We start from the raw sequence: 13,609 nt of genomic DNA, 5'->3' as shown, positions 1-13,609 counted from the left end.
GTATCAAGTTACAGCCTTTAAAATCACATAAGTAGTCATACTGTTCAGTGGTAAAACAACTCTAAGAAATCTGGTTGTAACAATTTGGCTGCAGAAAACAAAACATTTTTGAGAAAGTTTGCTTAGGAACAGAATACTGATAAAGCGTATACTAAACTATACGGGAACTTGCATTTTTATGTAAATTAAATGCACGTCTAAAAAGCAAACTTGTCTAAATGTTGTTTTATGGTACTTAAACTTGGCTTGAGATGCTATTACTCCTTTAAAAAAAAGAATCTATAACAATAGATAATCCAAAGAATATGCAAAGGATAATCCAAACATCCTTTAGTTTTTATCCAATCAGCAGCTGCATCACTTTGCATAAAGCCTTCATTCTGTAGCTAAGGAGTAATTCCTGTTTAGATTACGCACCCTGAAACTTAACCACATAGAATAAAGGTCTTGACCACCTAGTCAATTCATTAGAGCAAAGGTGATTAATTTCCATTCAAGGGATTCTACCACCATAGTTCTTAAAATACATAATTTCAAGTTGACTGGAACTTTCTTCGTGCAAATGTTTAAGGTATTAAAGGAAGTGAATATTATATACTACTTGCTGATGTACATTTCAGATAGAACTGCTAATCCAAACAATAATTTAAGATAGTAAAAACTTTATTATGGTTATTTTAAGAAGAAACACCTGTCATCTGGGTTTATTTAAATTTTAGCTGTCCATCTTTAAGAAATGATACCTGTGAAACACCTGGAGTTTTATCTGAGATGAGTCTGTAAGAACCTATACTTGTATTTTTTTATGATACCAGAAAGTAACCTTTCAATGTGCCATATACTCATGTACTAATACCACCATTAGTTTTAACGTTTGATCTCCACTAATTTCAGTAGTGGTAAATACAAGGGTATGTGGTCACACACAAAATTTACTTAATTAGTTAACTAAAATAAAAATAGCAATAAAACATGAAAAATTTAAAAGGCAAAGAAAATGAGAAACATAGCCGTAGAAGTGATGTTTTATGAAACCATGTTCAAAAGAGCTTCAGTTGCTCTTGTGTTTAAAATGTCATCTACAATCAAACTTGAATTTAAGAATTATGATGACTCCTTTGCTTCTAGACTGTCCTTCCAAAATATATTTAAAAAATGTAAAGGGTTACCAGGAGAGAGTCACTGTTTAACTATAAGTTTGTTTCAGCAATTCTTTCTTGATTTCCATTTCACTGTCCTCATAATGCCTCTAAAAAGGGCAGGAAGCATTCTAATCTTAAGTCTGAATGATCTTTCTAAAAGATAGTAATCAGGCTGTTTAAGTCGAATTCTCATTTTTTCCCATAAATTCATTGTGAAACTGAAATGTTAGAATACTTTTATTAGTGCTGAGTTTCCTAGGCTTAGAAACAGCAGTCTTGCAATGACAGTGTCCAAAAAGAAGTCTCTGTGGTGATGCACTTGCACATTTTTATGGAGTCTTCTGTTTATACTCTCTTTGAATATTGAAGATTTCAGTTATTAGTCTCAACTTGTTTGGTTACCTTACTATTGACTGTATATTTTTAATGGCTAGTTATAGATCTTCAAGTCTTTTCATGACACAAAAATTTTATATTAGAAACTAGAAAATGTTCTCACATTGCATTAGACAATTTTTCCTTGTAGCTTAAACAGACTTATGAGATTTATCTATGTACATTTCCCTTAACAACAACAACAAAAATAAAATAAAAGGAGGAAGATACTCCAAAACAGAGAATAACTAACTTTTTCCTGAAGCTGGTATGTGTAATATCTGTATACACACTGATATATTCATACATATATATGACAGATATAAAATGCCCAGCAATTTTTTTCTAATTATACTGAGCTAATAATAACATTAATTTTAATATTATGAGTAACAGAAATGTGGTAGAGCTTTAAAAATTCCAGATAACAATGAAAGAAAATAAATTGCACACAAATAATTGAGATGAGTATACAAAGGATTATATGTTTGTATTCTCAGAGTAGAAAAACTATGAAGCCGATTTGTCCTAAAACTACTATTGAAATGCTCAAAGATGCTCTCTGGTGATAAGAAAGTAAAACTGACAAAGCTAGGTTCAGACATATTGATTTTTACAAATAATTGTCAATACAGACAACTTGACTTATGTTGAACTTATGCTTGTTGTTTGCAGATAAATAGCCAGCTAAGTGTGTGATTTGATACCGGAGATGTAAAAATTGCATACACTGAAAGAAAAGTTGCTTTTTTATACTCACTTGCAACAATGCGCCTTCCATCTGCTAGAATCATTTCTCCATTTTCTACTAGAGTTTTTAAAATACAGGTAACATTTGTTGGGGCTTTGTCTGCTTCATCTACTACCAGAACATGACCCAATTTTACTGCTTTAACCTTTGAAGACAGAACATTTACCATAAACAAAAAAATGAAAGCAAACGTTTTAAACATTTCATCACTCATTGATTTGGATTTATAATAGGTGGTTTTATGTAAGTTATAAATACACTATCACAAAAATGTCTGTAGCAGAGCCGGAAACAAAATTTATGGCTCTCTACCAAAAGCTTCTCACAGTTACTAAACTGCTAACTCTGCAGTAATCACTTTATTTTCCTTCAGCTTCATAATTATCCCTATGTGGCAGACTTCACAACATTTCACACCCCAGAGTAGGGGAGTATTAAAACAAGTATAACGAATAGAGAAATTAAAGTGCCATGGGGGTTAAGAGGAGTGAGACATCACAATCAGTACTGGATATCAGAACATTGCACTTGTGATGGCTCTAAAAGAGTGCATGATTTTAAGAGATCAGTATGTATGGTGAGGAGATGGGTAGTCAAGACAAAGAAAATCAATGGTCAAACTCAAGAAATCCTGCAGCCCACTGAGCGAAGAGTGAATATGAATATCTATCTTGGCTGAAGCAGACGTTAAATGTAAGAAAAGAGAGAATAGGATCTGAAAGGGTAGATTGGGTCTCTACTACTAAAAACCTGCCTGCCAGACCAAAAAATATGTGCTTTATCTCACTAAATAATAGGATGTAATTAAAGATTTATGAGTTCAGACATGATAACAATGGAGTTTGGAGCTACACGTTAGTACATTTAATCCTGTAGATATATGCGGAATAGACTAAAAGGGGAGTACCATAACAATTTGGTAAAAAAGTGGTGTGAGGACCTGATTTTAGGGAAGGGGGCATGGGGAAAAAAATGGAAATAAAAAGCATTATATTGATCTGAAGAGTTTTCCAGAGGTATAATCTACAGCCTTGGTAACTGATTAGATGGGAAGAAGTGAAAGGAAAAATAAGAAAGAGTTCTAGGTCTTAGATGACTAAGTGGTGACATTATTAGAAGAAAGGTAAAAATTTGGAAAAATCCTTAAAAACATTTTTAAAGAGTGGATAGGAGGGAGTTTCCTAGTAGCCTCGTGATTAGAACTTGGTGCTTTCATTGTCATGGCCCGGGTTAAATCCCTGGTCAGGGAACTGAGATCCTGCAAGCTGAGTGGCATGGCCAAAAATTAAAAAAAAAAAAAAAAGTAAAGAGTGCATAGGAGGAGATAGTCAATGAATTTCAATGTAAACCCAAAGATTATTTTTTTACATAGCAAGAAATATAAAATGGACCATATCATAAACTTTTATCATTACATAATTTTGGCAAATAATTTTAAGGAAATATAGATCAAGACACAGATGATTCTCTCTACCACAAATATTTTATTACATATTCTAAAAAATGAATAAGGATTTTTCTTTTTAATTTTAGCGTAAAAATAAGCTGAATTTTAAAAAAGAGAGAGAGAAAACGTGTAGCTTCTACTCTTAACTCCAGCCTTCACATCTTTGTTCACAGAAAAGTCAGGTCCAATCTGGCTGAATTCAGGCAGGAGGTCCTGAAGACTCCCATCACTGGGGTCTGGACCACAGAGGTTCTCATGGTGGCTTATTTGTGCCATTGCTGCCGAGGAGTTATCTACACAGAGAGGTGTGACTGGCAGGCCAGATTTCTTTGGGTCTTATGTGAAAAGCTGAGGAATGATCTTCTCAGCTGCCTAAAACATTGGGTGAATATTTTATTAATTAAAATCATTTTTTAAAACATTCTAGAAGCATCTAATTTCGAAGTCTGTACATCTGAAAACAGCAAACCTCTTTCTTTTTTCAAAATTCTGGAATAGAAAAGTAATCATTAGAGGATATCAAAATCTCTCACTCTGGAGAGAGAACAGAATAAGAAAACATGTTATTTTCCCAGTAATTTGCATTCAAATATCCACTCTCCTAATGACATATGAATGAGTGTTTTCCAGTTAAGACTGAAACATATTGGAACCAATGGGAGATTTCTCACCCTCAAAGGCTGAAATATAATTATCATTCAAAAAATACGTTTGAGAATATTCATATAATTGTATTACTAACCAAAGGTGAGTCTTCATACACAATAAGTCCATCTTTAACAGAGGGCTGAAGAGTAAGGGTTTGGACCGTGGTGTCCCTAAAGTTAAACCAACACATTTTATAGTAAGTAAGGAAATAAACTGACATTTGATCACGAATAAAATACAACACAAGAGCATTTCTTTTTTCACCCCCATCCAGCTTTCTCTAAAATGAATAAAAAAGCAAATGAAATTCCAGTCAGCAATAGTATTTTGTTGACGTCAATATAAATTACAATGGTTTGGGAATTAATCCAAGTTTACAGATTATCCAGGTTCTTTACTTCTCTTTTTTCTTCCAGTAATTTCCCTTGTGACCATTTCACTCCTCAAAATAACTCCCTGAAGGTGAAAAGGAGAAATTAAAAATATATATTTGTATTTTATATACAATATTTAGATTAGTTAAAAATAATTTTGATGGTGAGTTTGGTGATGACTGGCATGCTGACATGGCCAATTACAGCAGGTCTGTGAGTTACACTTTCTGGCCCAATCTGCCATCACTAGGTGCAAAAGCAAGACTGTCTCACCTCACTCCAGGAACCATGGGATTTTGAACATTTCTGCTAGGATTAGGGCAATCCATTTTACTTTCTTAAGTCTACCTACTACTATTTATCTGACTCTCCTTTAGATCAGGATTCTCAAAAGTACTAATAGTGAGTTATCTTGATGTTATGCACCTCCACACATGATGAGATATGAAGTTCACATCACCTATGAATATTCTTGCCAAAAATGTGTGTATATAGGCTGTTGGTTATAGGTAGGTCCAGACATTTTTTAAGGAGATCGATTTCATATCTTCACCTTCTACATATACTCTATCTAAAAAATAAAAAATCCTACGGCCATCCTGATCATGTCGTACAGAGAATTAAATTACTTCCAAAATGTGAGTAGCATCTTTCTTTACAAGAGTTCAAACTTATCTTTTCAAACTACCCTACCACTTATTCAAAGTAAAATGTGAAGTTACAACTGTGTTGTTTTGAGTACCTTCTCTGTGTAAGATACTATTTGGAATGTGAACTTCGGACCTCAGTGCCATAATATACTTCTGAGACTTCTACCCAAATGCTAAATTTTATCACAATTATTAAAATATAAAATATGATTCTATTAAAAAAACCCTAATAAATACTACATGACAATCACTGCCAAAGCAAACTTAAGATATCACTCAAGTCATTTTTTGCCTTAGCAAAACAAATTTAATCAAAATCAGTTAATTGCATTGAAAGGCAGTTTGTGGAGTAGCGGAAAAAACCCTTTGGAGTCAGACCATACAGGATTCAAATTCTAGTTCTTGCCACTTACTAACTATACGATTTTGAGTAAATAATAAAACCTACCCAGAAAGATCACTGATAGAACCCTTGGGAAAGTATCTAGCACAATATATGGCAGATAGAAAGAGTAAAATTACATGCCAGCTTTAACTATTTGTTGTGATCATTACTTCTGCTGCTGTGACTAAAAGTTCCTTTCCTGTGTAACTTCTACTTGATCTTCAGGTTTTTAGCACAGATGGTACTTCTTAGAAAACCCCTGTGGACCCTTTTTAGACCAATTAGGTGGCTTTGCTGTATGTCCCCTATGAGTCCTGGGTCACCCCTATTTCAGTCCTTACCACACTATATCATAGTTGCTTATTTTTACTATCTGTCGTTCTACGCAGACTGTTAAGATTTCAGAGTGCAGACCATATCTACCTTGTTCCTCATCCTGTCCCCAGCATCTAGTGGATGTCTGACTCACAGAATGAATTTAATAAATCTTTGTTGAATAAATGAATCCATGAATGAAATGAACAAAAATGTTAAAAGTTAAAAGTGCAACATACAGTGTATGGACTTCAAAATATATTGGATCATGGAACTCTTTTTTTTTAACAGAGAATCTGGAACTACAGAACCCACTTTAATAAACGTTGGGTTAGACTAAGGCTGACTCTAAGGTAAGGAATCTTCCTTATTCACTTATGAGTGTATATCAGAAGGTACAGTCATGTTGAGACGTACACTTGGGATTGACTAGTCAGGGGACGGAGGGGGAGATGGTCTACATCCATCATGGATTTCAAATTGAGTTGGATTTACACTTATTACTGTAGCAGGAAAGTTCTGCATCAGAGTTCTCATTTACCAGGGCTTGAGCAAGTATGTTGGCAGTACGATTATTGACATTTACAATTTCTAGACTACCTGACTTTTTTGCACCTAGGTTGAAAGGCTTCTCCCTCTAACTTGACTAAACAGTGATTGGTTTCTTTAATTTATTCCCTGGAGGTCTGGCCTATTGCCATTCCTGACCTCTGTTCCAAGCTCCTAGCCTCATGATACCGGCTCTCATGGGCCTGGTGCCTGTCTGGTGATCTACTGTTTTCTATAGCCTTAGCACTACACTTTATAAAGAATTCAACATTATTCTTTTATCTTCACTAACCTTCAAATTGAAATGTATCTAAAATAAAGCCTTGAGAGATGTTAAAGGAAAGTGAAAATATATTGTGACATGTATTGGTGATTATCAACTTTAGTAGGAATAAAATGTTTCTTATGCAATATAATGATATATAGTCACACATCCATTTTTTGTATTCCTGGGTCTCATAAGTTTACTGTAGGATATACTTTATGCTCTTGTCTGCTAAAATTTTTTAGGGTTTTAAACAAATAAGAACAGAGTTTAATGAATATCACTTAAATTCACTGTTAATATCCTGGCAATACAGAAGGGGGTAAGTGAGGAAGAGAGAGAGATGTGTTCACACAGATTTTTTACAGCAACATAGTGAATTTCACACCTCAGCTGTCACATATTTAATGGGCAACATGACACCTCCCAGCACCGAAATGGAAAAAGGAACTCTTGTATCATTGTCAGCAGAAAGGAAATTCAGCCATTACCCTAATAATTAGAGTGATTCACAGCAGATTAAGAACAGGAAATTCAAGCTGAATTCCAATTTTAAAAAGGCAAATGATATTGTTCTATAACACTTGAATTCTGATAGCATACAATTTGCCAAATTAGATTTCTCAAAAGACTTTTGTGCTAGAAATAAAAACCATAGGTTTGAGAGAACAAGCATAAATCAGATGATTCCCAAAAGGGACAACAAATGAGGATAAATACCAATGGGAATCATGGGTTTCAGTGCAGTAGGCTATGAGACAGAGGAGCGTAAAGGAAAAAAGTGGCTTTGTTCTATTCTTATTATTGGTCCTTTGTCTTATACATCAAAGGATTGCAAAGGATAGTAAAATATGTAAAATTACATTCAACTTTTAAAAAATGGGTTGGCTTATATGTAAGTCCCTTATTATATAAGAGTAGAAAATAACCCACTGGGCTTCCCTGGTGGTGCAGTGGTTGAGAGTCCACCTGCCGATGCAGGGGACATGGGTTTGTGCCCCAGTCCGGGAAGATCCCACATGCCGCAGAGTGGCTGGGCCCGTGAGCCATGGCCGCTGAGCCTGCGCGTCCGGAGCCGGTGCTCCGCAACGGGAGAGGCCACAACAGTGAGAGGCCTGCGTACCGCAAAAAAGAAAAAAGAAAAAAAGAGAAAAGAACCTACTGTCTTCTGATTAGTACTTCATACAACAAGAAAAAAGCTTGTTTTTCAAGGTATCTTACAATATTATAAACTTCAACTCAGTAAATCATCAGATGACTATTGTCACAAGTAGCATGTGAATTGACTCAAAGACAATATAATGATTCTTTTTCAGAAAATATTTGATTAAAATCATTGCTTTGTATTTAGGAGCATCTTGGATCAAAAGATATTTATTCTCCACACAAATAAGCAACGACCCTAAGAGAATATTTTATTAGTTACAATTTCAATTCTATTATGATTTGTTCCTCTCAATAACAGCTTTGAAACATAAGCTCATAAAAGTTGAAACAGACTCAACAATTTCAACAATACTGAGAAGAAAACACATCTTAGTAACATTTCCTTAGCCTACAGTTTAATAAAGGGATGTCTTTCCAGTACATAACAGTTATCAGCAATGCTTGAGGAATTAATTAGAATGTTCAGCTAATTGCTGACATTTATGTTAGCACCAATTGTTCGCACTTCTTACTCTCTTACAAATTAAAGCAGTCCATCAATTAAAGCCTGTGTCGATAAAGGGGCTACTCAAAGAAATATGGTGCTAAACTCTAGTCTTCTTTTAACTCTGTGATTTTAAAGTTTTTTTTTTAAGTTGGAGTTATTAATGTTTCAATCATAATTTAAAATGATTCCAGATTCAATAAAAAGTAATTAGATTGAATAAAGACCAGGTTTTTATTAAAATAAGGAAAGAAAATTGGCCTCTGGAGAGCAAGCACAATCCGTTCTTGCGATGTTGCTTATAAAGGTACATTAAGCTAATATCTTCGAATTTATTGAGGAGCAAAAGATCTCAAAATAGCAATGTTTACTTTGAGGATAATATTTTAGTAAATTATTTTAGTAAGTATTTAAATTGGTTTATGGTTAGTTGTCTTTTAGAAAAACAATAATAGTTAAGCACAAGGGTGACAGAAGAAAAAAGACACACAAGAGTTTTAAATAGCTAATAGAAATCTTCTCTAAATTTGTAGTTCATTAAAATAGAGATGGCTACAGTAACCGTCCACTCATTATTATAAGCCAAGCATGAGAAAGGAAAGATAGAATATAGCACTTAGGAGGCACTTAACAAATATTTGCTCAATATTTTAAAAAGTGGGATGATTATAAAAATAGAATTAAATGGTAATTTTCACAAATAAGATACAAGCATAACATTACTTAAGAAGTAAGTGCTGTTGAAGGATATTTTCAAGTGAAGAAGTCATGGAATAAACAAGAATATCACTTCCACAAGGTTTATTTTAAAGCAAGTAATGAAATAAAGATAAGTACTAATAATAATTATCACTAATAAAAGAGAGAGTGGTACTTAGACACAGGGGATGCAAAAAATTTGAGAATTAATTAAATTTGAGAATAAATTAATGTTTACAAATATTCTGGGCTCTCTGAACACTCCCTTCCTACCTTGCCTATGAAGGACAAATTTATTTTGCCATGTTGGGGAAGAAACTTCCCTGAGCCCTCAAACAGAAACAGTCATTAATATAAGCAGTGTTGCCATACACTACAAAAAAAGCAAGACAAAAATTAACTATGATTATTGCAGTGTTAGTTGAAAACCAGCACTGGCCTAAATCTGAGTCCTCCTAGTTTGGTCAATCACTTAAGCTCTTTTTTTTTTTTTTTTTTTTTTGCTGTATGCAGGCCTCTCACTGTTGTGGCCTCTCCTGTTGCGGAGCACAGGCTCCGGACGCGCAGGCCCAGCGGCCATGGCCCACGGGCCTAGCCGCTCCGCGGCACGTGGGATCCTCCCGGACTGGGGCACGAACCCGGTTCCCCTGCATCGGCAGGCGGACTCCCAACCACTGCGCCACCAGGGAAGCCCAAGCTCTTTTTTTTTAAGATTTTCTTTTTTTTTTTTTTTTGATGTGGACCATTTTTAAAGTCTTTATTGAATTTGTTACAATATTGCTTCTGTTTTATGTTTTGTTTTTTTGGCCGTGAGGCATGTGGGATTTTAGCTCCCTGAGCAAGGATCGAACCCCCACCCCCTGCATTGGAAGGTGAAGTCTCAACCACTGGACTGCCAGGGAAGTCCCAATCACTTAAACTCTTGAAACCCAAGATTACGCATCTCTACAGAGGGAATCAAAATAGAACATATGAGGAAATACAGTAGAGTAAAAAGTAAGAAAGATAAAAGTGAGAGAGACATTATTATTATATGTGCTTTGAATGCTGTGAGGGAAAAGTCCTTTTAGTAAGATAAGCAAAATATTTTTTCTGCCAAAGTGACTAAAAAGACTCCAGCTCTTAAAATATTTGTTTTGGAGGACAAATAGTTTATTTAGTTGTCAATCACTCATCACTATGTCCAGATGCATAAAATGCTAACAAACCATAAAAGGAAGGAAGACATTAGGGGTATAGTATTTATGGAAGGAATTCTACTGTGGTGCAGCACTTTGCTCTCCAGAGGTAGGCTCTTCTGGGAACAGCAGGTAGAAAATAGCTGCAGCAAAACACTCATCTGATGGAAGCTAAAATTTTCAAAATAGTTTTCAAAATCTACTTACCCTCCTTACCACGTCTCCTAGCAATACAGTAACACTTATTTAAAAAGAAATTCCTCCAATATTCAAAGCCATGCTGATAATCAAATACTTTAACAAAATCTGAACATTTTATAAGTTGTCTAGTCTTTAAAAGTAAATATACTAAGATAGAATATTAAACACAGGATCTTTTGTCTTTACTCTGAAAACTAGCTTTCTGGCTTGGTAAATTTTAGGGACTCAAAATGACCTAATTTCTTTGTAGGAACTTCATTTCCCCTTTACCAGACAAAAAAAGAAAAACAATATGCAGGCCTCTTATTTAACTTTTCCTCTGACATTAAACAAGGCATTTTCTAATCAGTTTTTGAAAAGGAATAAAATGAAATGAAGATTAAAGTACAAAACTAAATGAGTGTACAAAGATGCACACACAGATGAAACCAGAGTGTGAGGCGGGTAAATAAATATTGCATCCACTGGATAAATCTTTATCAGAAAATATAGTATCTAGTAATTTATATTTTTAAATGCCTCGTTAATTGGGTAACAACATAAAAGTTTGAGAGAGTCAAAAATTAAGTGAATATATTTTCATATCAGGATATACCATAATTATTCATTCAATAAATATTTATTGAACATCTATTAATGGGCACTGCTTTAGATAAGATGGATAAGTATCTGTGAAAGTAAACATTCCTTCCTTTGCTGAGCTTAAATTTATGATATATTTAAGTAAACTTATCTTACCATACTAATAATGTGCCACCTTTGACACAGCAGAAACTGGATCTTGCATGAACTTAAATATCAAAAGATATTTTACCACAGGCAATTCAAAATAAAGTTAAAATAAATATTTTTGATCACTGAGACAAATGATAAACAGCCTTTGACTATTTAAGTCAGAGAAGACTTAAGTCCACCAGCTCTCCATGAAACTGGTCAGGCATGCCTCTTTTGGTTAATAACCCAAAATACACCTCTCATGTGATACTTACAGCTTAAAATTTACTATGTAAGTTGCATTTTGTATTACCATAATAGTATTTAGTATAGTATAATCCATAAATTATTTTTCCTAATTTCTGGTTGTTCATCATCTTGAAACAATTCCCAATGCTCTGGTTTACTTATCACACTTGAACCACTTGAGTCAAACAGAAAACAGTATGTAAATAAGCATTCTATTTGGAGAACTCTTAACTTAAAGAAAATCTATGTTTAAGTTTTCTGTAATATACCTATTTTACTAAGTTTTTATGATAGGTGTTCTTAAAGGAAGACACTACTGAATCATAAGAAAAATAATATGCATTGCTTTCAGCAATGAAAGTTAAAGAGTTCATTTCAACCCCAGCCTATTTTCCAGTGTCATTTTAATGGCAGAGGAGAAGGAACAAATACCTCTGAGGAATCAGAAGGCAGAAGACAGAGCAGTCCTCTAGCACGTTTCTTCGCCATCTCACGTTTTTTCCTTAAAATTTGATGGAGATTTTGAATGCCATTCCATAATATCCCTAGCTGTTCCAATACAAATGCGTGTAAGACATCATTAGGAAGACAGCAACAAAGAGCTGCTGTCCAGGACACCGGGGTGAGTGGAAGACAGCTGACTGCACAGCCAGTTCAGCCTCTGGCCACTTTTTCTCTTCCGGTATCTAGCACACTTCTTAAACTCCAAATTAAATAAATGAGTGGGTATAAAATGGCAATTGTTCTTTTCACTGTGTTATGAACTGTGTCAGGATAATCACTGTGGAGAGCCTCCCACATGAGGCTGAAGAGGCATTACATGCAGCATTTTCTGACTGGTGTTGGCGGGCATTTCAACTACTGCACCTTTCCAAGATATCAGCAGCTTAGGTCACCTTGGGACTTGAAAAGTTCTCCCGTCTCCTGGACAAATCTCTTCTACTCTTTCAGGATGAATATGAAGGTGTGGTCTATTTGTCCTGTTCTCTCACTTGAGTTTAGGTATTATTGCTGTTTATTCAAGGTTAGTCAGAGGATCTCAAAAACCTGAAAAAGAGTACTTAATACACAGATAAAACTTAAAATATAAAAGGCATGTTTATAGGAGCAAGAGGCTGGAAATAGGCTACTATCCATCAGGGCTACTCAAAAGCCAACTTCTCAGGGAGGCCTTCCCTGGTCAACCTATGAAAATTATACAGCTCACTCTGCCTCCCTTCCCTGCTTTATTTTCCCCATGGCACTTACCATCTGACAGACTACATTTTTTTTTTTTTTTTTTGCTGTACTTGGGCCTCTCACTGCTGTGGCCTCTCCTGTTGCAGAGCACAGGCTCTGGACGCGCAGGCTCAGCGGTCATGGCTCATGGGCCCAGCCACTCCGCGGCATGTGGGATCTTCCTGGACTGGGGCACGAACCCGTGTCCCCTGCATCGGCAGGCAGACTCTCAACCACTGCGCCACCAGGGAAGCCCCAGACTACATATTTTAATGATCTTGTTCTCTCTCACTAGCAACTAGAATATAAATATGAAGCCTGGGGTTTTTAGCTCTTTTGTTCCTGATGCAGTCACTCATGCTAGAAAAGTGAGCAGCATCTACTAGGTGTTCAACAATGTTTGTTGAAATGGGTGCACTCCAGTCAGCTACTCCAGTCACGTACCCTAGGCTGCCCTGAGTTGCCGGTAATTCCTTAAGCACTGTGCCCAATTGTGTGCACTTTTCCTGGGAAGTTTTTTCTTCCCTTCTCCCCACTTTTCCTGACAAACTGTTAAGGCCCGTTCCTTAAAGCCTCAACTCAAAAACTGCCTCCTCTTTGAAGCATTAAGTATTTCTCACGTCTATATTCCCAGTTGAACTACTGGCCCATAGAAAGCATTTTACACTCATGAAACATCTTAGTTGTTCAGGCAACTGCAGAACCAGCCCAAACTGGCCCTATCCTGTTTCTAACAAGTTACTGAATTACTTTTCAAAGACAGCAGAACAAAACTGCAAGTCATGCAGGCCAAGCACG

General features: G+C 35.5%; 1 protein-coding gene across 3 annotated transcripts in view; it reads right to left on the bottom strand.

Moving 5' to 3' along the window:
* Positions 1 to 13,609, bottom strand: part of VWA8 (von Willebrand factor A domain containing 8) — a 378,001-nt gene that overhangs the window by 154,444 nt on the left and 209,948 nt on the right. For all 3 annotated transcript variants that reach the window (XM_081214571.1, XM_081214572.1, XM_081214573.1), the window contains exons 22-23: positions 4,458 to 4,533; positions 2,278 to 2,413 (exon numbers count right to left, since the gene is read on the bottom strand). In XM_081214571.1, coding sequence (XP_081070697.1) covers positions 2,278 to 2,413; positions 4,458 to 4,533 — 212 coding nt within the window. The remainder of the gene's footprint in view (positions 1 to 2,277; positions 2,414 to 4,457; positions 4,534 to 13,609) is intronic.

This window comes from Mesoplodon bidens (genome assembly GCF_964165515.1).
Source record: "Mesoplodon bidens genome assembly, chromosome: 17".
Lineage (NCBI taxonomy): Eukaryota > Metazoa > Chordata > Mammalia > Artiodactyla > Ziphiidae > Mesoplodon > Mesoplodon bidens.
Note: the sequence above shows the minus strand (reverse complement) of the source record. Positions and strands in the feature narration are given on the sequence as shown.